This window comes from Nothobranchius furzeri, chromosome 9, assembly GCF_043380555.1.
Source record: "Nothobranchius furzeri strain GRZ-AD chromosome 9, NfurGRZ-RIMD1, whole genome shotgun sequence".
Classification (NCBI taxonomy): domain Eukaryota; kingdom Metazoa; phylum Chordata; class Actinopteri; order Cyprinodontiformes; family Nothobranchiidae; genus Nothobranchius; species Nothobranchius furzeri.
Genome location: NC_091749.1, coordinates 28,796,069 through 28,822,066, shown reverse-complemented (window position 1 = coordinate 28,822,066; position 25,998 = coordinate 28,796,069). Strand labels below are relative to the sequence as shown.

The window sequence follows — 25,998 nt, the reverse complement described above, 5'->3', positions numbered from 1 at the left end:
TCTGCCAGATGAGTAATAGTCCAAACCGATAAAGTCAGTGAAGTCCTCGCCTCCGGTATAGCTGTTAGATCTTCACACTCCCGCTCCTATCTACAGCTAATCCAAGTGTGTTGCCCACACTCAGTCACGGATTCTTGTTTTCCATGGTGCCAGGGGTCTTCTGAGCGCTTCTGGGTGGCTCAGAGTGCTATCTGGGTCCAATCAGTCGTTTTCCACTCCGGTAACTATACTCTACAAGCTGCTATGCCCAGCTGGGTTAGCGAACAGCAGCCTATAGAGCTCCGGACCCCACGTGACTCTCAGTTAGTAGACGCCGTATTGGCAGGTAAAAGAAGCTAAACAAACACGGATCGTAACCATGAACGTGAACGGGATCGGCTTGGATTTTACTTCGTCGGAGTTTACTTCACACTTTAAAACCGAAGAAATCGTTTTATATAGTCAGAAATTAAATAGACTAAACATCTCCGACCCTTACCGTGCCCCTGGGATACTTTTTAAAAACGCCAGAAGTTGTCGGAGCGGACTTCTTACCGGACCTGGCCGGCGAAGGAGCTGGCTCAGGTGGCTGGGGAGAGGGAAGTCTGGGCCTCTCGACGCTACTGCCCCCGTAACCCGACTCCGGATACGCGGATGAAAATGGATGGATGGATGGACAAATAACAGATTTGCATGTCAGTAGTTTAAATAGAGTGCTGTGCTGTTTGAATGTATCAACTGAACGCCAAGAGAAATAACTAGTTTGATTTTTTTTCCGTGAATAAAATAAATATGTCAGGCAGGAGCGTCTCAGGATCTGTCTGAGATCTGTCTCGGTGAGACAGATAATAGCAATCCAAAGTGCTTTTTATGTGTGAGCTGACAATTGATCAATCGTTGCTGAAAAGTTAAATACAGCTTAGCCGGTTAATTGCTGTCATCATAAAACACGTAAACGGCAGCACGCAGAACTCACGAGGCAACGTTTTACGTTTACTTGTTGCTATGAGTAATAAGACAGAAAAAGCCACGCCAAAATAAGTTTAGGAAGCCCACTAAGAATCGTAATAAAAGCATTTAAAATAAATACCATACACAGTTGAGGAAACGTTGGTTTAAGTACCTGATATGAAGCGGTCGCTGCATAAGCCAAAACCTTTACTCTCGGGATCCCACAGCTTTATTTCAGCCCGGTCACTAGTGCGTTTTATTACAATGATCCAATGTTTGCGGCGCTCCGGATCTTGGGGAATCCTGTAGATGGCTCATTCCTTATGTTGGCCGTGTCTGTTCTGCATCCTGGGGCACAACAGGAATCTACCATATTTCCTGTCTGATTGAGTTTTCTGACAATAACAAATAGTCCAGGCACCGGCTTCTACCTGCCAATATGGCGCCGTTTCGATTTGAACTGTTGCATGCCGGGAGAAGTGACGTCAACTCCCGGAGCTCTATAGTCCTTCTACGAGCTGGTTGTCCTCGGCTACTTGCTATGCTAAGCTAACGGCGCAAACAGTCCAAAAGCTTCAAGTGGAAATTTGAATATGTTTTACCTTTTACTTAGCACATAAACTCTTGAGCGGATTCCCTCACAGACAACCCACAACACAAATTGCTCCTCTCCATCCAAAAACCAGCGCACTTTTTCCGTTCGCTCTTTTCTCATCTCTGCCCCCGAACCGGATCCCTCTGGTTTTTTTCCTTCTTTTTTGCTCTTTTTTGGAGTTGCGTTGCCTTCAAAGACGCTCACTGTATGGGAAATTACACTTCTCACATGTACCCCTAACAAATAAAATAAAACACATACATGCACTTATGTCTTGAACATACTTTCCTAAGATTAACATTTTCAACAACACAACTATTATTTATGAACATTTATTTATCAAAATATTAATAAACTTTTACTTTCTAAACCTTTTTAATGCCTCTTATTTATCAGGGCTACAAATGTTACTTAGTGCATTATTAAGCATTAACAAACAAAGACTGTTAGTAACATTCTCAATATTATTAACTATAAAGTGTCCTTAAGTTTAGGACAAAAGGCCAGGAGTGTGTGTGTGTCTGTGTCAGCGTAGTCATTCGTTATGTGTGAATTATGTGAATTTTGCTTGTAAATGTCTACCAACAGTTGCAGCCCAGTGACATTCTGTCTTTATTTCTACGGTTCCACATAATCAACACATTCTCACACCTGAAGTGTTGAAAAATGACGATGGGTGACCAAGCGTTTTTTTTCCGACACGTTGGGAGCCCGAACGCCAGAGCGTTGTTTTCTGACACCGGGGAAAATGGAGATTTCTCAGAATTCTGACTTTTACTCTCTTGCTATTTAACCTTCCCGTCATCCCCATCCTAACTTAACCCTCTTGTGCATGCAAACCTTTGTTTCTAGTTGCAACGTCTCTCTCAAACACGGTTATAACGGTTAGTTTAGAATGAGAAACATCAATCATGTCAGGTGTGTTAATAAATGTAGCCATGCCTGGAAAAGTAACATGAGGTTAAGGGACTAATTTGCTCACTACCACCACCTGGTGGTCATGTTAGCTGTGTGTTACTACCAGGTATCCGTGGAATAAGCAACAAAACCAAGTTTTACTAAAAGTCCTGCTCGTTCATGTCCACACACGTGTTTGTGGTGTCAAAAAGTGGAAGAGACGTGTGGTTAAACATTTTACGCTTAAGCGATGCTGTAAACCTCTTCTGCTTTAACAAGCCTGTGCTTGTCTAATACCAACAGCCCTAAAATTAGCTGCATCCAGTATGAATGTGACCTTGTTGTGATGGCTTGGGTGTTTCCAGTATGAAGCCTTTGTGTCAGTAGACCATGTCAGTGATATCGTATTTCTCTGCTTAATTATTTGTTTAGGTGGCTGAAGACAAAGTCATTGTGTTTATAAGGAAAATGCAAAGTGTTCTTTTAATATGATGTTCTAGATATGATTACATGAACAATCGGCTCTGTCAAATGGAAGAATAAAAGCGCCAAATCTAATTTCTGGAAGAGCAGCAGGGTTTGTTTCAGCTAACTGATCATCCAAAAAGCTAAATGGGCCACTTCTCATATCTGCTGTGTACGGCAACATCTCAAAGTTATGAATAACAGATAAATAATACGAAGAATAATTACTTCCTGCTTTCACAGATCCAAACTCAGCAGCATCATGGTGCATAAACTTAACTCAGAGCACATCCCAGATTGGATCTTTAATTGCTTTTTCAGCAGACTTTTTAACATGTGTCTGTAAGCAATATGATTAAATAATGGTGGAATTACATTAATAAGGGATGAGATGGAAATTGACGGCTCATAATTTTGAAAAAAAAAGAAAAAAAAAAAAAAGAAGAAGACGTCAAGCAATAAACAACTTCCAAGAATGAGAGGCACCAAATTGATGTGCATAATTGGAATGAGCACTTGGTTGAATGCATGGAAATCCGTCCTGGTGTACAGTAGGTGTCACAATCCCAGAGCATCTGCATGCGGAACGTGGAAATGAGAAGTGCAGCGAATAGCCGTTTCAGAGATTAGCATTCATGTTTTGTGTGACTGAAGGAGCACTCGCAGATGGCTCATTCAAGTGAGCCAGATGTTTTAATGAATGTTAACAGAAAATAAAAGGTAGGAAGAAAACAACCATTAGAATGCATTTGACACTTGCAGCGCCACATTGGAAACGAAAAGTACTCTATAAATAAATAAACATCATGCTCCAATTCATCACTTGGTTAATGGTCGGTGAAGAATAAAAAAAGAAAAGTTGAGGCGAATATCTATGGAAATGAGTGTTTGTCTATCTTTCCTTTTCGGTGATTAGGAATTAATTTGAATAATTAACGATGTTCAACAGAGATGAGAGTGTTGCTGCTTGCAGGATGTGTGTGTGTGTGTGTGTGTGTGTGTGTGTGTGTGTGTGTGTGTGTGTGTGTGTGTGTGTGTGTGTGTGTGTGTGTGTGTGTGTGTGTGTGTGTGTGTGTGTGTGTGTGTGTGTGTGTGTGTGTGTGAGAATCATCTGTGTGCCTCATTGGAGGGGAAGCAGGCCCACCTTGTTGTTGCAAGTCAGCAAAATCAAATTAAAATCATGTCTCACATCCCCCTATCCATAGTGCTTACTGTGGGTAAGTAGCCTGGCCTGCCAGACTCGTCCTCTGTTGAACTCTGCACAGAGAACTAGTCTGGTAACTCATAGAGAGGCACATGAGGGGCGGGACTAGGCAGCTTAAAAATAACCAATCAGAAAAAAGACGGAAATGCTGACTGTACCACGCGACGCTGTAGTTTTTTAGCTGTAGTCAAAAATGACGTCTGGCGACAGCGCAAACATCTTTCTTTAGAAGAAAGGCTTTTAGCGCTTCTACTTGTGGTTTTAAACACGTGTCCAAGTCATTTAGAACAGAGGAAACATGCAGCCACATTGAACTCCGCTTCAGTCGCCATGTTCAACAAACTCGGCGTTGTGGTGTGTGACATACGCTACTCAGCGCTGATTGGCTTAGTTGAAATTCTCATGGGGTGAGGTTCTTTGAATGGGAGAGTTCCCAGACACGCTCTCTGTGTGCAGAATTAAACAAGAGGAGTCTGGCAGGCCAGGCTAGAGCCTCCATTGGAACTATTGTTTAAAGTGTCTTGTCTTATTTATTTTATGTTTTTGCATTCTTGGTCACTTTGTACGCTTTAGTATCTGTCCTGAGATGTGGGAATGCAAAACCTTCCCCACTGTAGGATCAATATAGTCTTATCTTACCTCTTGTTACATTTAGCATATGTTTACCTTATGTGAAAATAGATAAATGTTGCTTTTGCACATTTATCATGCATTATGCCAGTTTAATGCTGGAATCACTTAACTGTTTTTTAAATCAAATAAAAATAAATATCATTATGCATGTCATTACTTAACAAAGGGGAACGAGGAGCAGATTTTCACTCTAAAATAAAGATTTTAGACAAACGTTTTTTTTTCTGTTTTGGTAAAAGCAAAATAAACTTGTCAGAGGGAAATAGCATCTTTGTTTCACAGCAGATTAAAGAAAAAAGCCAGGAGGGGATTTTGTGTTGAATTTGTAATTGCTGGTTAAGATATTGAGATGACATATAAACTCCACCTATATGATGATGCAAGTGAAAAAACCGAATGAAGCAATGTACACATCTTAGAACTAGAAGATTCTATTTGAACTGAACTGGAAAGCATCTTTAGAAGATAAATCTGAGCAGAAGACTACTGGAACAACTTAAACGGCCTTACTGTTGAGGATGAAGAACTAATATTAATTGTTTCTTTTATTAAAACCTTGATGAAGTCTGAAAGAGTTCTTGGTAATTCACTTGCAGTGAATAAAACTGCCTCATGCAGTCTCATAAATGTTTTAAACACTAAAATGATCAGATTTTCATTCAACACCATAGATGTTTGATGGCAGACTGTAACATTTACAGTCAGCCCCCTCACTGGACTGAGTCATTTCTATCTCTGAGTTTGATTTAGTGTTAAGGCATATGGAAACAGCTGGGACTGCATTTGAAAGAATGAGGTCAGAATGTTCTAGCAATACAAGCAAGTGGAACATATTAATTTAAAGGAAATGTATCCCGTCATAATAAATTCAATCTAATCATTCTCATTAATGTAGCATGCAGCAGTTGTATGGATAAGTTTAGGAATAAACCGTGTCATAGCCAAAAGGCTGCTTCGGTTCATGATTTCACAGCTGGTTGTGTAAATATTACAATAAATCTTTTAGTTAAAGACTTAAACTAATTCTGACTGATATAAATGTTCTGCTTCAGTTCTATGATTGACAGCTGTATTATTAGTTATGATCACATTATGTTATTACGTGAATGAAATTGTATTCATTCAGAAAACCTTGGTTGCTAAGTCAGTTACCAGCTTTGTGCTGCTACTTCAGCTCAAACATTAATGATGGGCTAATTACTACTTTATTCAAAATGACGAGAAGTGACTGCATTTGAGTTCTTGCCATTAGTGAATACCAATGTGAGTACTAACTTTAATTCTTAGAAACGGTGTGGTGTAGGCACTGCAATCCAACAATCCTTTTATAATCATAGTGACTGAGACATGACGTGAGCCTTACAAGAACATGGAAGTAGATAGGAGTAGATGGGATCTATGCAGCACCTTGCAGGATGTCAGTGACCTGAATTTGATGTGGACAGCTAAGGGTAGCCAAAGAAGCTCAATGAACAGAGGGGTGACTTGTGCGTTTTTAGGCTCATTAAAGATGAGAAGCACTGCTGTGCTCGAGTAGCCTAGAAAACTAGACAGACCATAGAAGAAGCAAAATGATTTGGCTTTGCAGGTCGGTCTAGGTCAAGGTGGAAATGGCAATTAGACCGACATAGGAGCAGGGTGGTATGTTGGGTTTGGTAGGACCAGATCATTCTTGTATGAAACATTAAAACGTTACAGGAATGAATGACAAAAGCCACACACTCTTTAAATGTCAGTAAATCATTGATCGTGGAACCCACATTTTAGTTACCTGTTTTGGAGCAAGTTTGTATGCAAATATTTTGTTGTGTGTTTGGTTTGGTTTAGAATTCAGGTGGTTCAGTGGTAACTGGAAGTGGACGGCAATGCTTCATCTTGATACTTCAAAGACAATCTGGGGTTTGCTCTGAGACGATGTGGTCATCAGGTAGAAATGACAGATTGGCCTGGGTACTGTCATCATAGGAATGGTATGAGAACTGTGTGATAGGATGACTTGGCCCAGTGAGGTGGCAGATAAGGCAAATATAGATAGTCCCAGTACAAAGCCGTGAGGTGTTCCTTTGGTGGGGTGGGGTGTTGGAGAAGTTCAATGAGGAACCAGTGAAGTATGATTTAATACCAGAGGGTGTTCCCCAAGTGATGCCCATGCCAGAGAGTATGACCAAAAGGAGACCATGGTTCACAGTGTCAAATGTAGCTAATAGGTAGAGCAGGATGAGTACTGAGGACTTGGCTGCTACCCAGCCTTCTTTAAAACTTATGTCATAAACAACAGAGCTGTCTCCATGAAGTGGCCACTTTTGAACCCTGATTGGTTGTGGTCAAGGGAGTTGTTTTGTGAGGAGCATTCTGTGACCTGCTAGAAGGTTACGCTTTCAACGGTTCTATAAAAAAAGGAAAAGTTCTCGGCCAACTGGCACGTCACGGGTCTCACTGACAACAAGAGTGTCAGTGAGAGAACTGTGTTTTAAAGAGTTGACGTTTTGAAAGTTGTGCTGCTGTTTGGTTATGTGAGACTTCTGGCACAAACCAGAGGCAGCCGGATGAGGACTGAAGCACAGTTGACAAAGTGGTATTATTACATTATAACATTAATAATATTGGCATTTTAAAGACTAAAGGGGAAATGTAAACAAATAACATAATTACAAAATAACAAAATTTAGGCAAAATTTAGACAAACTGAGGACAATATTTTCCTGATATACAGGATTTATTTAGTTGTCTGAAAATTTAACACGTTTAAAAAAATACCGCGATAATACCAAAAACCGTGATAATTTTGGTCACAATAACCATGAGGTTAAATTTTCACACTGTGACAACCCTAGTTTGTAGTTGTATTGTCCGTCTCACACATGGTTCAAGAGAAGTTTAGAATGAAAAACAAAATTGAGGTCAGGATGGGGGTGAGGGGAAGGTTAAATAGCAAGAGGTTTGAGGTTAAATGTCAGTGAAATGTGTGTTTTCCCGCGGGCTTCGGAAACCGACGCTCTGGTATCGCGCGGCGCCCCTTGGGAGCCCCAACGCATTGGAAACATGCGCTTGGTCACCCATCGTCAGTTTTAGCCGCTTCGAGTGTAACCCCGGCTTTCCACTGGAGCCATCAGCAGCGCGAGTCGGCCGCGTCTCAGGAGCAGCATGTCGCGGCCTTTACGCGCCGGTTCTATTTTCTATGCGTGACGCCTCTGAAACGGGTCAAGTTCGACTTTTTTTGGGGAAGGAGAGACAGGAAATCGAATGTGGAAATGGAGAGAAGCTCCCGAGATTTTCAGAATAAAGAACGTACTGCCTTCCGGTTGCTTTACTTTAAAAAAGGTTACTAACTGTGCGGCCCCGTGAGAAGTTATCACATAGCTAGTGGTCTCCTTTGTTTTTCAGGTCCGTATTGGCGATTATAAAACGGACAGAACATAAAACACAAACCATGTTGTAGTTTTCTCCTGCTTGTTGCTGTGTTTACTGACGAAGTCACTCGTGTGACTTCGTGCTCTGTCGGTGACAGCTGCTCCCCTGGTGCTATGCGTCTCGTGGGAAGGGCCAAGCAGCAGTTTACGCGAGCGTGCTGCTGCAGTAATGTGCTGCTGACGGCTCCTGTGGAAACCCGGGGTAAGAATGTGTTGTGGCGTGTGTTGTGCAGCCATTAAGGAATTAAAAAGTGTCTACATTCCAGCAGTTTGGCAGAGTCTGCTCCATCTTAGCACCATAAACTTACACATTGTTACTCCTCCACCACCTGGCAGCCCATCTGAGAGGTCAAAGTTATAGGGGTTTCACGTCTGGTACTGCTTGGCCCGCATTACATACATCGTTTTCATACCTGATTGGCATGGTACTTTTCCCTTTCTTACTGGGCAGATTTTCAGCTCTTATCCTCTGGTGGTCTGCTCAAGGCTGGTCCAGGCCAACATGCCCCCTACGACTGATTCGCTGACTCAAAGACATGCTTACCGTCAGGGGGAGCCTTCAATTGGCAGACAGATTCAACCAACGGGGCAACCCACATGTGTGGTTCGTTATCATTCTGGATGCCGAGAAGTAAACATCGCTCCTGACTGAAGCTGTGGCAGGTCTCTGTCTCTTCTCACTGCTGTGAGGAGCACACACACACACACACACACACACACACACACACACACACACACACACACACACACACACACACACGCACGCACTCACAGCTGTCTTTGTTTGAGGGAGGCGCCACAGACTTTTTCACTTGCTCCGCCCATGTTCTCAGAGATGGCTCCGTTCCTAGGAAGTGTGCATATCCAAACCAATGCTACCCAGCCCGGTCCATGCTGGCCCAGATGGGAAACTGCCTTTATACAGTACTACATGAATATTCATAACTGCAACCGAGATCAGCGATACGACATATAGAATGTGCATCACTTGGACTTTTACATCTGGTTTTGGAGCATCCAGGAAGGGTTAAAATATAGTTTAAAAAATCCTGCAGATGATCTGTAAAATAACTCATACTGCAATTAAGAAATTAACCATAATATAATTGTAAAATGTGTCCTGTATGAATTTCTTTGTTTACTGACACATACACTCATACATAGACTGTACATTCTTATGCTGAAATGATGCAGAGGAATTTTTATTTTTATGTGGCTTGTTTTAAAAAAAGTGAAAGATGCTTTCGAGAGCTAGCGCTGAAGTGCTCTTTAAAATCAGAACAAGGTTTGAGTCCTTTCAAGCAAAATATGGACGTGGGTGTCTCAATGCTCAGCACAGCTCTGAACTCAAAAGTGAGTGATTAGAAAATGATCGGAGAAACTTATCATCTATACCACCAATTAAGCCATGAAAACAAACTACCTTAAAGGTCTTGTTCACCTGTTTTCAGTAGATTTGCTGGTGTCTCTATAATGTATGAATCCATTGTGAGTCGTTTTCTGTGGGAAAAAGATCTCGTGCTCCTGTTACAGGTGGAAGTTCTTTGGAATAATTTATCAGAGGAAAACAAAAGATTTATGAGTCTTGCTCATTAATGTTCTTGATTTGCAAATGTGTTGCCTCTGATTGCCTGAAAGAAATTCAACTATTTAACTTTCTTAGTTTAAGAAAAACCTCAGAACGTTTTTTCTTGGGTCTAAAATTCAACATTGATGTGTTGCTTTCTTGTGACGTAGAAGGTCTTGCTTTTTCTGACGCAAATGATTTCCCATCTTTTTCCATTTCTGACTATTGTCAGAAATGGATTGGAGAAAAATGTCTTGTGCAGTATGCAAATGAAACAAAAAGATCAGGTATTACACAGTCTTCAGAAAGCTTTGTATAGGAGATCCAGTGGAAAGATCCAGAAACATAAAGATACATACCGTCCACAAAGTTACCTTTAAACATAATAAAGGAGGAATAATGACATGAGCAAAGCCTGCTAATGGGAACCAGAACATTTTTTGTGTTTTCAGGATCGAGAACAAATCTTGGTAAAAGATGGTCAGTTATCAACCAAATTAAGAGCTTGATAAGTCAACGGTATCAATGATAAAAACAAAAACAAAAAAGGACGTACATCAGTTTCTAAAGGCAAGAACCACAAAGAAGAAAAACATCTCATTTCCTGTATGCCAGTGATGTGAGCCTAAGGGTGCAGAATGTCAACAAATCAAGCAATTTATTCCTCGGACATCAAACTTTCAAAATGGGGCCAACTGGTCAGGATTGATTGTTGTTTTGATTCCCCAGGCTAGTCAGGATTTTTATCAGTTTGCATTGTAACGCATCTTTTTCATTTGCAGCCTCATAGAAAACTGTCTTATTCTTCTCTTTTTTTCTCTCTTTTGCATGATGGAATAAACAAAAAGGACCTTGAACTAGCTAAGAAAAAACTGTGTTCTAGGAATGAAAAACAGTGCAAACACAAGCAGCCTAACCCCTCCCGTGTTTTCTATCACAGCCAAGCATATTATCATTGTCTGAGGGGGCTCAAGACCAAGCCAGGGTGTCATGCCAAAGTCTGGCTTTTATGAGGGGTTTTATATTCATTGATGATCTTGCGGGCCCCTGTTTCCTGAGTGGATTATCCATATATGCCAGTGCTGAGCCCTTTTTATATTCAGCACTGCGGCAGAGTCAATAGGGTCCGTTCTGCATATAATATTCAAGATTATACATGACAGACAGCATAATTCACACTCAATCAGAATACAAATGACTGCAGACGGCTGAACAACGCATTGGAAAACAAACACAGCTGATTCTCAGGGTTGGGATTGGTTCAGTCAGGACTACCTCATCATTCTCTGACATTTTTCTTTTTTTTAAACCACAAATCTGTAGAAAATATTTTCTTCTTATTTAAACATGTGCTTGTTGTATGAATGTGCTTGTACACCTCTGTTCCCTTGAGGCTGCTTGATCCCATGTAGCTTGATGTGTTGTATGTATCAGTCAGGTTTTTAATCACATCTTTGTGTTACGAACCGTTTCCACCTGCAGCAACCATAAAAATCGCTCTCCATGGGATGGATCGAGAGATGAGAGAGGAGTACCTGGTGGTCATACAGGCTAAGGACATGGGGGGACACATGGGTGGCTTATCTGGAACTACAACCGTCACCGTCACTCTGACAGACATTAATGACAATCCACCAAAGTTCTCTAAAAGTAAGTCACTCCATAGCCTCAAGGGTCCCAAATAATATTAAACAATGGGAACTAAATGATTGCAGTTTTGTTGGAGCATTTGTCATAATTGGGAAAAATAAATGTTGGGCTGTAAATTTCATTAAACTGGTTCTGTGGAAAGTGAAATTTGCTAAATGCTGTAATGCATCACAATGATTCAGTGCTGTAAAATGTTGTTAATTCATTTATCATATCTAAAAGAATAAATAAATAAACTGAGAGCTATGTTTGTTTCCCCCAGGCTTGTACGAATTTGTGATCCCCGAGGACCGAACAGTGGGGGAAGTGGGTGGCAGAGTGAAAGCAAATGATCGGGACATCGGAGAGAATGCCAAGTCAACATACAACATCATAGAAGGGGATGACCAAGGCTCATTTGAGATTATCACAGACACACAAACACAAGAAGGGATTCTCAGGCTAAAAAAGGTAGGACCGAAATCTTCACAATAGCAGAATTATTAATTATAGAATGTAGATGTGACCTTTATATGGATAATATTGTGTGAGACTGGCTCTATAACATTCATGGCTTCATTATTTGTCATCTTCTTTTATGTCATTAAAAGATTTTCATCACCAGTCACTACTGTAACAATAATTCCCTAGGTAGACAAATCTAAAACATCCAAAACAAGATTTCTCCTGACTCAGTATCCTTTCAACCAGACTTTGTCACTTCTGGGGGTTGGTATGAAACTATAAATTTAGAGGTAAATGAAAACCAGAAAGTTCATCACTGTTATGGACAGGATTTCTAGGCACAGCCAAGGTGTTGAGGGGATCCATTTTAGTGGCCTGAAGATCAGGTCTCTTCTTTTTGCAGATGATGTGGTCCTGTTGGCTTCATCAGACCAACACATTCTCACACCCAAAGCATCAAAATATGACGCGTGTGACCAAGACTCAATATATTACGTTTCGAGATGCCCCAGCGCAGGGGTCGGCAACCTTTTCCCATCAAAGAGCCATTATTACCCATTTTCCACAGTAAAGAAAACACTGGGAGCCACAGCAGTCACGGCATTGTGGGCGGGGCCTACCCTCAGACAGCAGAGAGCTGCTCACAACAGGTGACAGCAGCCGGTACCGGTCGCTCGTGTACATCAAAGTTATCTTTCATAAAAAGATAATCAATAAAACGATTTATATAAAATGGATCCAGAAGTTGTAGCCCGTCTCTGCCTACAATATTTTGATATTTTTCACCCTGTTGGTGGTTTTACTGAGCAGGTACCACTTTTGTCATACGTTTCTTTTTAAAACATGTTTAGACTGTTCAGAATACAAATCCAGGCTCTGTCAAGTTTGATTGTTGTAATTAAACTTTGTAGGTGGAGAAGGTCAGAAAAGGATCTGATCATTTTGTTTTTCCCTCATTTACAGTGACGGAGATAATGGTGCAGTGCTCCTGGCTCTGGTGTTAATCAAGTTAAATTATATCTCTTTGCAACAATTTTCACAAGAAAACAGAACAGTTAAAAGCAGGGCTTGTGTTGACCGGACAGTTCCCGTATTTGACCGTTTATTTTGGCTCCAGAGCCCCGGGTTGCCGACCCCTGCCCCAGCGCGTCAGAAGATGACAATCACGGACACACTGATGACGCACCGTCCCAGAGCGTCGGTATCCGACGCCGGTGGTGAGACAGACATTAGAACGACTTGTGAACTACTTAACCTTACCCTCACCCCAATCCTAACCTTAAGGTCACAGTTACTGACCTTAAGGTTAGGATTGGGGTGAGGGGAAGGTTAAATAGTCGAATAATGCCCGTGTGACCGCGGGCATCAAACACTGACGCCAGCGGAGCCACGTGTCCCTGCATGTACCTCATCGTCGTCTCCTGATGTGCTGGGGCACCCCAAATAGTCATATATTGAGGCTTGGTCACATGCGCCATATTTTGATGCTTTGAGTGTGAGAATGTGTTGATCAGACAGTGACCTCCAGCTCTCAAGGAAGCGGTTCACAGCCGAGTGTGAAGCAGCTGGGATGAGAATTAGATCCTCTAAGTCCGAGACCATGGTCCTAAGTTGGAACAGGGTAGAATGCCTTCTCCAGGTCAGGGAAGAGGCCCTGCTCCAAGTGTAGAAGTTTATGTATCTCAAGGTTTTGCTCACTAGTGAGGGAAAGCTGGAGCGTGAGATCGATCGGCGGATTGGTGCTGATTCACTGGTCGATCTATGTTCCTACCCTCATCTATGGTCACAGGCTTTGGGTAGTGACCGAAAGAACGAGATCGCAGATACATGAAGCCAAAATGAGTTTTCTCTGCAAGGTGTCTGGGCTCTCCCTTAGAGATGGGGTGAGAAGCTTGGTCATCAGGGTGGGGCTCGGAGTAGACCCGCTGCTCCTCCACATTAAGAGGAGCCAGTTGAGGTGGGTCGGGCATCTGATTAGGATGCCTCCTGGAAGCCTATCTGGTGAGGTTATACGGGCACGCCCAACCGGGAGGAAACCTACGGGGAAACCCAGGACATGCTGGAGGGACTGTAAGTCCCTTGATTGGCCAGGGAACACCTTGGGATTTCCCCGGAAGAGCTGGCCCAACTGGCGGGGAGAGGGAAGTCTGGGCTACCCGACTCTGGATAAACTGAAGAAAATGGATGGATGGATGAAAACAATACTTTATCTAATTAAGATATAAATATCTGTTATTTTAACTTGTTGCATAAAGTGCACGCTTATTACATGAACATTATCTAGCAGGTTTTGTGGAAGGGGAAACTCATTACTTATTAGGTCATTTCCATCTTTCCTATCAAGCTGTAATTGTCTCATTATACATTAAATTGTTGTGTATTGTAAAGTGTCCCAGCCTTTGCTCTTGGTTAAATCTAGTTTTGCTGATGCACTTAGACCAGATAAAAATGTAAAAGTTTGTAACTTTCACACATTTACAAGTGTGTGCCAGTTTAGTTTCAGATGAACTCAAATGAATTCATTGTTTCTTAATTGTATTGGCTGAAGTTCAGGGGGAAAAAATCCTTCTGGGTATTGTTTCATTAAGCTGTACAGAGATGTAAGGTCCAGAGGAAAACAGGTCTGTTATGGGCCATTCCCATCTGTACCGGGTCGGCCCGGGCCGGGTAGCGTAGGTTGTTTACATATCTGGGTGGCCTGGTATTTTTCCGGGCCAACCAAGGCTCATTGTCAGCCCTCTTCTTGAGGGGGTCTGCTTCAGGCCGACCAGGGCCAACACACCCACTGCTGACAGCAAATTCACACCTTCCATTAGAGCAAGCCTCTGATTGGTGGGTAGAATCAGCCCACATGGGCTTAAGACAAGGACGTGTGGAATCAATCGGGCCAGGCTGGGGCCGACTGGGGCTACCCGGCCCGGGCCGACCTGGTACAGATGGGAATGGCCCATTACACAACATACTTCACCTGGAAGGAAACACACTGGAGCTGGACATTGTGTGTTGCTGTAATGCAACCATCAACATGAAATATAGAGGGACAGTATATTTCTATCATCTTCCATTGTTCAAAAGTGAAGCTATGATATTCCCAGTATGGAAAAATATGGAGAAAAAAGTGACCAAGAAAGCCAAAAATGTAGGACAGTATCAAACAAAGCAGAATCAACGTGCTAAACAGATTAAACAAAAAGCCTGGTGGGCCATACGACTGTATATGTGTGGCTATATAGTCTGGCCACGGCTCATAAAGAGTGTACGATTGTCTTTTAAAAGGTCTGCACATGCTATTGGACAAGAACAACATATACTCACAGCTACAAATGTCAGTCAGCACGTCTGACCGCCCTACACTGTTGCAGATGCAAATACATCATTTTTATAAATACATGACTTAAGTACTTCTATCTTGTCTTGACTCAAAGAAAAGCCCGAGTCTAAATAGTCCAAAGTCGATTCCAAAGCTGTTACAAACAAGCTGTTGCCATCTTTGTTTTTTATTAACATCCCGCCCACCAACTGATGGAGCGCTGTGATTGGCCTGCTGATGTTCCAGTGGAGTGCGGCTAGACCGATCTGCAGAGCAAAATTCAATTCAATTCAATTCAAAGATACTTTATTAATCCCAGAGGGAAATTAGAGAAATCATTTTGCTTCTGCTACTGTCTAGATTCAGACTTTTATTTCATGTATTAAAAACTACGCTTTGATTAATTACTCACTCGCCATCAAACTGATTTAGTGCCAAGTAAATGTTTCCATAAGAACACAGAAGTGAAATGTTGGCTTGTTAAAGGGTGTAACTGTTGTACCCAGGCAGGTCAAGCACAAGTACCACTGAGACTTTATCCTCTTGAAACCAATCAATCAATCAATCAATCAATCAATCAATCAATCAAAGCTTTATTTACAAAGCGCCTTCCGCAACCCTGTCAGGAAGCCCAAAGCGCTGAACATGGTACAGTTGTATGTAAATATATTGAATAAATCAACAATAAAAGCAATTGAAATTACAAAATAGAAATTACAAGATAGATGAAACATTCTGGTACAGGACAAATGTGTGAAACACAATTGGATAGAGTGGATGGATTAAGTGAACCAATGAAAACTGTGAAATAAATTCAACATAAAAGAGGGCCAAAATCAAACATGTTCAGGAAACGCCAAGCGGAGGAGGTGTGTTTTTAGGCGACTCTTAAAGACTGGCAGAGAAGGGGACAGCCTAACTGAGGGTGGCAACTGGTTCCAGAGTTACGGTGCTAGGACTGAGAAAGCCCGGTCCCCACGGGTACGACACCTAGAACGAGGGACAGCGAGCAGGCATTGGTCAGAGGAGCGCAGAGTGCGCTGGACCACCATCCTGGAAGAAATGATAAACAAAGACGAGGAGTTTGAATTGTGAGCAATAGCAAATCGGAAGCCAGTGCAGGGAGGCCACAACTGGACTGATGTGGTCCCATTTCCTGGTCTCAGTCAGGAACCTGGCTGTGCTGTTCTACACAACCTGTAGGCGATGCAGTGTTGACTGACACAACCCTGCATAGAGAGAGTTGCAGTAGTCAAGCCTAGAAATTACAAAGGCATGCAGTACCCGCTCCAGGTGGGCTCTCGACAGCATATGCTGTACAAACCAACATATACAAACCAACAAAAATAGTCCATAAGAAAAAGTCTGACTCTGTGAAGAGAAGTTGGCCAATATCTGGTGACTGACAGCATTTTTATTTAATTATACATGTTCTGATAAGAGTAGCTCTATAATAGCAGGTTGGTCTTTCAGCATATTCACATGCAACAGCAGAGCAGAGGGTCCTCGTGTTGTTGTGAGCACTCGTTAGGGTCTTCAAAGTCAAAGGCTTGAAATGTTCCATCTACTTGATTAATTATTGGATTTTTGACAAAATGCTTATTTACAAACATATTTCATAGCTGCAGATATAAAACCATATGGCAGATAAAACTTGCTTTATTGAGAGCTTTGCTGAATCCAGACAGTGGAAGCAGAATCCCGGTTTTCACACAAAACCTGCATGAATTCAGTAAGAGTATTTCCTCTGGGACAGAAGCTTGTAAGGTTTGAACCAGGATCCCTTTGCTTTGCCCACAGGCATTTACAGCACTCAATCCCATATTGAGCGCAGTACAAAAAGCCTATGGAATTTAAATGTGAAATCACGTATTATTTTGATAATACTGAGACAAGCTAAGACTTGAACATGTGGTATTAAATACATGGCATGCTATTTATATATAGCTTAACAAAAGCTTTCTTTGGGTATTGGATAATATTTGTGAATGATGGATGGAGGATCTTCAGCTTTTAGTCTGCCAAGAACAGCTCAACATCACTCAAATCTGCAATGGCATTGTACCGTGATGCAAAATGACATTACCCCAAGGACGTGTCGGGTGACTTTGTCGAAGAGTGAACAATGAACTGCGTAGGAGGTGGAAAGTATGAGAGGTAAGGCAATCTGTTGGGACTACAAACACAATGCCTCCAAAGAAAACATCCGCGCTGCAAAACAAACTCGACATTAAATCATAAAATCTCTAACTGTTGACAAAGCAAATGTCACATGTGTTAGTCGCTTAGGAAATCTGCCTTCACTCCCCTCAGAGGGACCAATTCTTCCTATCTCTGCTTAGCGTTCTCTTTGTGGCCCTCAGGCTTGCTGACCGCAGAACTAAAGAATGTTAGAGAATGCACACTTCCAGTTTTTATTTCTAAATACGTTTGATTGGTCTGTTTTGTTGCTTTCAAAACTTACTTTAAACAGTGTGATCACCCCTCAACCTGGACAGGAGGAACTATTTATTGTAACATCCTTAGCCCATCAATGGCTGCATGGCATCATAAACCTCCTTCTAATACAGAGCTGAAATTATTTAAGATCCGTCATGGCAAGGTTAGCACATATCGATCTGGGGCCGGAGAGGAGCAAAAGGGAAAAAAATTCTCTGCTTTTTGAGGTTTAAGCTTTTTATCTGTTAGCCCCCAGGCCTGTCGGGGGATGTTAGTGGGATGCTGAGCTTTCACCCCTGCAGCCAGCGGTGAACTTTCAAGTCTCTAAATGCTCTGTGTATACATGCTGATTCAATGCTTACGCTTGACTGAGACTAAAGAAAGACGGCGAGGTTGTGAACTTGTGGGGTGTTAACTCAGTGGAATCCAGGGAATATATGTGCACCATGTAAATCAGAATTTTCCTTCAAAAATAAAATTAGGAACGTATGGTGTGATGATCTAGAAGGCAGCTTTATATCTGATGGCCCTGTTGTGTTCCCTCCACTTCCACAAATCTCTCCATAATCACAAAGAGCTGCACGATTCCACAACCCTGCATGCTAATGACAATCTAATCTCCTTGGATTATTCAGCCCAAGCACCATGTTTGTTTAATGAATTAATAATTAGAAAGGGTCAAAATCTGACATGTATCCTGATTCTGTGATCAGGATATTATGCAATGCAGTACAAAGAACGGCATGCATAGATGCTTTATTTGATTTTGTAATTGATATTGAAAATTATTTTTAATTAAAGCTAGCCAGGGTAATTAAAGTAGCTGTTTACCACCATGTTTTTCTTCAAGTGAATATGGTATAATTAAATTTGCCAGTGACAGCGAGAGCCCCTCCCTTCCCCTTCAGCTCTCCGTTAGGCCACCAGAAAGAAATCTAATGAGTTGTTTCAACATGCCGTTGTGGCAATATTAACAAATAGTTTTCATGTCGAAGAAGCAAAACACACTCAGTATTCCTGAGTATTTTGCTTTGATAACTAGCAGAATGCAAAGATGCCCTGCTACTAGAGTCAGATACTCTTAAAGAGCAAGTCACCCCCATGTCGACTGTTTTTTGCTGATAAGCTATATAAATGAGTGTCTAATCATGCTCTAGACACATGTAGTCAACAATTTGGCACTTTAGTGCACTGTGGTAAACATTTAAATATGATGCCTAAAACTGTCAATGTTGCGCCCTCTTCAGGTAAAAACTATGAACTGCATTTGAATTTAAATCGGCCATCGCTATTGGTTAAGAGGTACACTATGACATTAGCTGGTACATTATGATGTCACAATGTCATTGTGAGCCTGTGTGTGTGTGTGTGTGTGTGTGTGTGTGTGTGTGTGTGTGTGTGTGTGTGTGTGTTAGCGTCTTCACCCTCTAGGACTGCCAGGCAACAGCATTTGTTGCATTTTTCAAACTGGAAGTTGGAGTGGAGTAAAGCCTGGGGCACACTGGAGGTGGACGCGCCGTGCAGCGTCGCACCATCATTTCAAATAGAAGACATTATAGTTTGTTGAGAGTGGGCACACGGGGAACGCCGTGCCATGTCCCAGAAGCACCGAGGGGCTGAAGATAGGCGCCAGCTCTATCTCAAGTGCCGCCGCTTTTACAACATTGTGGAGTACTGTACAACAGACATGATCATGCGGAGCGGCTTTACGGCACAAACCCAACTGCAGCATCGATAACTTTAAAGCACTATTGATCTTAAAAATATTCAAATAACTAGTGTCCTTCCCATTTATAATGAATTTGAGTTTCACAAAACACAACGGCAAGTCTGATCACATATAAACAATAGTCACTTCCCGCCTCCTGTTTTGTGTGTGTGTGTGTGCGTGTGTGCGTGTGTGTGTGTGTGTGCGTGTGTGCGTTTGTGTGTGTGTGTGTGTGTGTGTGTCTGTGTGTGTGTGTGTGTGTGTGTGTGCGTGTGCATGTGCGTGTGCGTGTGTGTGTGTGTGTGTGTGTGTGTGTGTGTGTGTGTGTGCGTGTCTCACTAAGATTGATTCCAATTAATTAGAAAGTATCCTTAGCTGGTATGTAAATCTTTCACTTCTTATAGCTCAGTGTGTTTTTATGTAGCACAACTTGTATTGTGCATTCAACAAAAGTGAATGAATTGTTAAAACAAAAAACATTTTGTGTTTTATGGAGTTTTGGGGGAGACACATTTATGTCAGAGGGGGACATGTCCTCAGGATTTTCGCCTATGGTCATGGTAAAAGTCTTTGCAGGCCACCCAAATGTGATTCTTTTTAATGCTGAAACAACTTAATATTGGTTGTTTGAAAATTCTAGGAAAGATGAACGTATTTTTTGAAGTGTCAACCTACATCAATAGCTCACCAGAGAGACAAAAGCTCCTCTAAGTGGGGGCTGTAAAAATCACCCTGAGGGCCACAAACGTCCCGCGGGCCATACTTTTGAGATGGCCACTTTACATCATTGTCAGTTTTGTATTTTGCAGTCAGTTTGGTTAAAATATTATTAATTTTGCGATGCATGGTGGCGCAGTGGTTAGCACTGTTGCCTCGCAGCATGAAGGTCGCAGGTACGAAACTCGGCTGCAGCCTTTCTGCGTGGAGCCGCGTGTTCTCCCCATGCATGCGTGGGTTTCCTCCGGGTACTCCGGTTTCCCCCACGGATCACAACACGCCCTATAGGTTATAAATTGTAAGTCGCTTTGGATAAAAGCGTCTGCTAAATTAATAAACATAAACATAAACACCTTTATGCCACGCATGTGTGGGTTTTCTCCAGATAATCTATTTCCCTCCCATAGGCCCAAAAATGCATTGATGCATTTGAAATATTGACTCTAAATTGTCCCAAAGTGTCAGTGAGTGTCTAGTTTATCTCCTTTTGCGACCCTCTGTGGTCTTGCCCAGAATGGCCCGTGTTTATTGCTCTCTACTCGAGACCAGAGGTTTAGAAAATTTATGATTGATTGCTAATTATTTCCTGCTGGACGTGATCCCGAGTTAACAGAAACTGCTGCATTCTGCTGCTATTGGTGAACTTGACTCTTGTAAATATAGAGTTTATGTCCCATAGCCATACCATAGCTTTATTTATAGAACACTTTAAAACGTTACGCTTAATTATTTAGTTGTTTGGGTTAAGCAGTTGTTCTTTTTTGTTTTCATTCCTTCTTTTTCTGTAACACTTTCACACTACCTGCAATTTAGCTGTTCTTCCTTTTCTTATTTATTATTTTATTATTCATTAACATTGATTTCATTTGCTGATTTTATCATTTTCTTAACTGGTAAAAAAAAAAAAAGGTTTCTTTCAAGGTTTCAGCTTAGTTTGATTTTGATTATTTGAAATGTTTTGCCCTCAGGTTTGTGTTGGACTCTGGTTGACCTAGTTGGCTGTAAATTCATCTTTTCCCGTTGGAACATTGACTTTAATCAATAAAGTTAATTAATAAAGACATTTAGATCAGTAAACTCATTCCCACCCTCCTGTCGGGGTCCTTCCAGCATATAATCCGATTATACAGTCCTCTGACTAGAGGTGACAGTTTGCCAAAACATTTTTGTAGCATAAAATTAAGTTGATAAAAACGAATAATACAATAACCACTTGGTCTTGGAACCAAGCCCAGTACCTTAGCTTGACTGTGTAGAGAGTTTAAAACTGGTTTATAAAATAGCTTTTTATATTATTGGCCATACACCCCTATGCAAATCCCTACTCATCATGCAGTTGTTTTTTTTTACTTTTACCCAAAACAGTTCAGTTCAAGCGCCTCACTCTACCTTGGCACAGATGGCATGAATTGAGGGATGGGAAAGGGAGGACAGGAGGAGAAGAGTATGAGGAGCAGAGTAAGGGCAGGTTAATAATGAGAGTCTTCCAAAGAGCTCCTCCAAGCGTAGAGGAGTGGGGCTTGGAGCAGCTTTGGGGCTTTGGTCTCTTTATGATAGCTCCGACGCCGGGACTGTAGGAGTGTGAAAGTCAAAGCCCCAGGTCGCCGTCCACATCCCCTTCGACTGGTGCTGCAGCCCCAGACGCCCACCCACCCACCTGCCCCCTCTGTCACAGAGCTCTCAGCAATGGCCTGGTCTGACCTGGGGGACACTTCCTCCTGCCAGAGCTCGCTCGCTCGCTCTCTCTCTCTCTCTCTCTCTCTCTCTCTCTCTCTCTCTCTCTCTCTCTCTCTCTCTCTCTCTCTCTCTCTCTCTCTCTCTCTCTCTCTCTCTCTCTCTCTCTCTCTCTCTCTCTCTCTCTCTCTCTCTCTCTCTCTCTCTCTCTCTCTCTCTCTCTCTCTCTCTCTCTCTCTCTCTCTCTCTCTCTCTCTCTCTCTCTCTCTCTCTCTCTCTCTCTAAATTCATTTTCCATTCTGTTCATCTCTCTCCTTTGAGCCCTCCTCTCTCCCCCAAGCCAGCCTCTGCCCCCTTGAGCGGCAAGGCCCACTTTTGATTTCCCTATAAATCCTGGTTATGGAGCGTGGAAATGACTTGATCCCATTATTCTAGTGGTATGAGAGTGACCAGAGGTGATTCAGAATGAAATCGTAACAGTCCTCGGATATGACAAGAGTGAAACTCTGACTCGCCTCTCTCTTTTAAATATTAATGATGAGCCATCAGTAAAGAAATATTCAGCACATCAATTGCAAAAATAGATAAAACAAAAATGTCAGAGTCACAAGTCCAAAACATTTTCTGTGTCTGGTATGTTACACTGTTTTTGATAGTCTTAAACAGATGTCTATTTATTGTGGTTGTCACAGCGAGCGTTACCAGGGAGTTCAAGCTGGTGAAGGGTGGAAAATATTTTCAGCTTTTGCAGCTCTGAAAACAACAGTGGCAGAGACTGATCAAAGTCAAAACGATGATCAAGTATCTCTGTTCCCAACCTGGAAATACTTAAAGCATTATCACAAGCCTTCATCGTGGATGAATGAGCGATGGGAGAGGTACAGATTGTTGTCAGCCAAGTATCAAATATTCAGTTACAAGTGTTCAGAATTTGCTCACAAGTGCTCTGTTGTGAGGTTAGCTGTAGTTCATTTTCCTCTTGCAATAGATGCTAACTCCTCACTCAAGCATCACGGTCACAGCATTAAACTTCATGGCTGATGGCGCCTGGTTGACGAAAATCATAGACACTAACACAAAGAAACCATTTTAATTCATCAACGTATGAAACAATAAAAATCGCAATATTCTGAAATGCTTCTTTAATATTTTATTAGAGCTGGTCTAGTTGGAGGTCATACAGCGTCAGATTAGTAGGATTACACTATAGGGAAGTGATCACTATCACCTCACAGGTCTCGTCTCTGCTTTTCTTTCTTTTCGTCTTAGCCGGGCGTACACTGTGCAACTTTTTCACTTTTTTGAGCCGATTTTCTACTCATGTGAGAATCCACGAGATCGGGGCGAGTTTTGCGCCGAGCGGTCGTGTAGTGTACAGGGGGTTACGAGAGGCGATTAACACCACGTGACCAGCTACCGATCAGCAATCGTGAGCTCGCACAAACTTCTGAAGTGTTTAATATTTCGCTCGTCCCTCGTGAGTGTATCGCACTGTTGAAGCGGCGCTGTGAGCAGCTGCAACCCAAAAAGTACCAGAACCGCTCACGGCGCATGCGCAATCCTGCACCAATGCCGCTCACCCGCTATTTCCCTAATAACACACGTTGTTCGTCTTAATTTCTACACGTTTTTTACTCACAAAGATTGTCAAGAAAGCGTGTTTGTCGTGTTCATGTCAAATTAAAGTGATCACAAAACACAGATTTAGTTTCTTTATTTCGTTTTACTCATCCAGCCCCCATAAATCGCTGCGTGTCCTCCTGCAGCACTCCCGAAGGACAACAGGCAAAACAAGACAAAAAAGTCTGACGTGTTGAGTAAAAACTGCTATTTTTAGCATATTTTTAGGACCAGACGTACAGTGTGAGCAGTCAGGTCGCAACCGAGAACTGGGTTGTACAGTGTGAGCACATGACTCCTGAGATCTGCCCTGTGAGGAAGTCGTACACAGTGTCCGCCCAGCTTTAGGGTTTTCTCTAAAGTGTATTTTTTTTACAACAGCTGTGTGAAACTGATGGACTTGAATGTCACCCTATCACAGATTTGAAACACCCAAGTAGTGTGTTGTGGTTGAACTGTTTTTGTTTTCTGTTTTAAAATCCTTCCACTCCACAGACACGTGTACACATGACATCATAACACTTTAAGGCACGCTGTAGCACAGCACAGCTGCTGCAAAACCGGACAATAGGTCAACAGCAGAGTTCAGGAGCTGAGTGTGGTCACCTTCTCTGATACTGATCGGTGAAAACCTTTCCTTCTGACTTTGTTCTCCCAAAACACACACACACACAAACACACACACACACACACACACACACACACACACACACACACACACACACACACACACAAACACACACACACACACATATATATATATATATATTTGCTCAAGTTTAAAGGTAATGAATTTCAATCTTTATGTAGTTTTTCCACACTTTAAATTGTAAAAAAATACATATATAAAATATTCCTATAAAAGGCTTTTTGAAGAACAATTGTGAAAACTTGAACAAAAATACCGATTAGGAGCTGCTTCTAAACATTGCCTGGTGCTGTCAAATGAGCCTTAGATGAAATCCTGTAGTGTGCAAGATGATTCCTGTGCTTTTTCTGTAAATTAGTAAAATATATTCAAAATGATAATAATAAATGAGAAAAAAATAAAGTATTGGTGGATAAATAAGAAGAAAGTGCAGTGATGTATTGTCCCTTATAGAGTTGCCCCACTTGTCGACCGTTGGTTGTTGAAATGGGCTCCAGTGCCCTGTGACCTGGAGCAGGAAAACTTGAGTTCAAATGACCAAATAATAATGTTGCTGCTGTGCTCGGGTTTGATTCCAGATCTGCATATGCCTAAGACTCGGAAGAAGAGCTATGTGGATCTCTAAAACTTCACACTCAGAACATTTCTCCTCCATTCTCATCAGGGCTCCAAGCTCATCCATTTTTATTCTCACTATTGACATTCACCAGAATGATTGAGGGAAGAAATAACATAAATCATCCCCCTTTTTGCTGTGCTCCAACCCTACATCCAGGACGTCTTCCTTTCAGCTCGTGGGGATTTGGGATCCCATTCCCTGCACCGGTTCAGCTTTGGAAAGCCTATTCAGCTGGTCCCACAAGTAAACAGCTCTCCTACTGGCATAATAAGATATGTTAAAAAGTGCCAGCACTGCCAGCAGAAATCATTCAAGCAGCACATTATCCAAGAGTTCAGGATTAAATAATATAGAAAAATTATTTCAGTTCCATTCATTCTCAAACTCATGCCTCCAGTGGAACATGTGATTATGGGATATTCCTATATGTTTGGAATTAATCTTGAATCATTCGTACCTGATGCATTATTACACCATTTGTAATTATCAAAAGGAAAAGCAAAATCAAAGTAGAGTTAGGCGATTTGGCAAAGTTGCATCACACTCTCTTACAGTAAAACATATTTTCTTACAATTTACATTGATTAAAAAACTCCAAAAGTCATTGTTCAATGCAACCACACGTTTGCAATTCAAATAGAAAACCTCACTTATCCAACATCTCAGTGCATAATTTAATCAGTTTGTGCAATTTTTAGTTGGGCAACAGGTAGAACTGCATATCCCTCCAATACTGAAGCCACAATAACAAATATGTAAAACAAGCTAGCTATTAAATGCATTCATGGAAACCTCAACCCTCCAATAAGCTATACTCCCCAGGCCACGTACATCTGACACTCAAGCCCACAATGCCAGAGAACACCAGTCGCTGCTTTCCAAACGTCTTTTGTCCTTCTAATGGTGTTTTTCTTTTTGGGACTCTAGTTTGTCGTAAACTTGAAGTGGTAGCAGCTGGCTGTTTCTCCTCCTCTGACATTATTGAGCAGAGAACCTCTCACACCAGTGGTGTTCTGTTGTTAAATACACAAGTGTGTAATAAAGAAGAAGAAGAAGAAGAAAGTATCATTTCTATAGTGCCTCTCAAGATAAAAATCACGAGGCGCTTCACAAAAACAAAAAATGTAAAAATATAAAAAAGCATTTAGAAAATGTTTAAAAATATATTTTAAATGAGCAAAAAATAGACAATTGTGATTAAAAATGTAAATAAAGAGAGAGAGAGTGAATAGATAAGAGGGAAATCAGTGGATCCTGAGGAAGGTGGAATAGGTGGGGAGAGCAGAATAAAAAGAGAGAGTGGTGAAGAAGGTCATACAAAAGCCAGCTTGAACAAGTGAGTTTTCAGCTGCTTTTTAAAGGAGACCACTGAGTCCACTGATCTCAGGGGGAGAGAGTTCCAGAGTCTGGGGGCCACAGCAGCAAATGATCTGTCACCTTTGGTCTTTAGCCTGTTGCGTTGCACAA

The 25,998-nt window shown here is 41.8% G+C and overlaps 1 protein-coding gene across 2 annotated transcripts in view; it reads left to right on the top strand.

Moving 5' to 3' along the window:
* Positions 1 to 25,998, top strand: part of cdh8 (cadherin 8) — a 175,017-nt gene that overhangs the window by 125,876 nt on the left and 23,143 nt on the right. For both annotated transcript variants that reach the window (XM_015975615.3, XM_015975614.3), the window contains exons 4-5: positions 11,184 to 11,351; positions 11,614 to 11,801. In XM_015975615.3, coding sequence (XP_015831101.3) covers positions 11,184 to 11,351; positions 11,614 to 11,801 — 356 coding nt within the window. The remainder of the gene's footprint in view (positions 1 to 11,183; positions 11,352 to 11,613; positions 11,802 to 25,998) is intronic.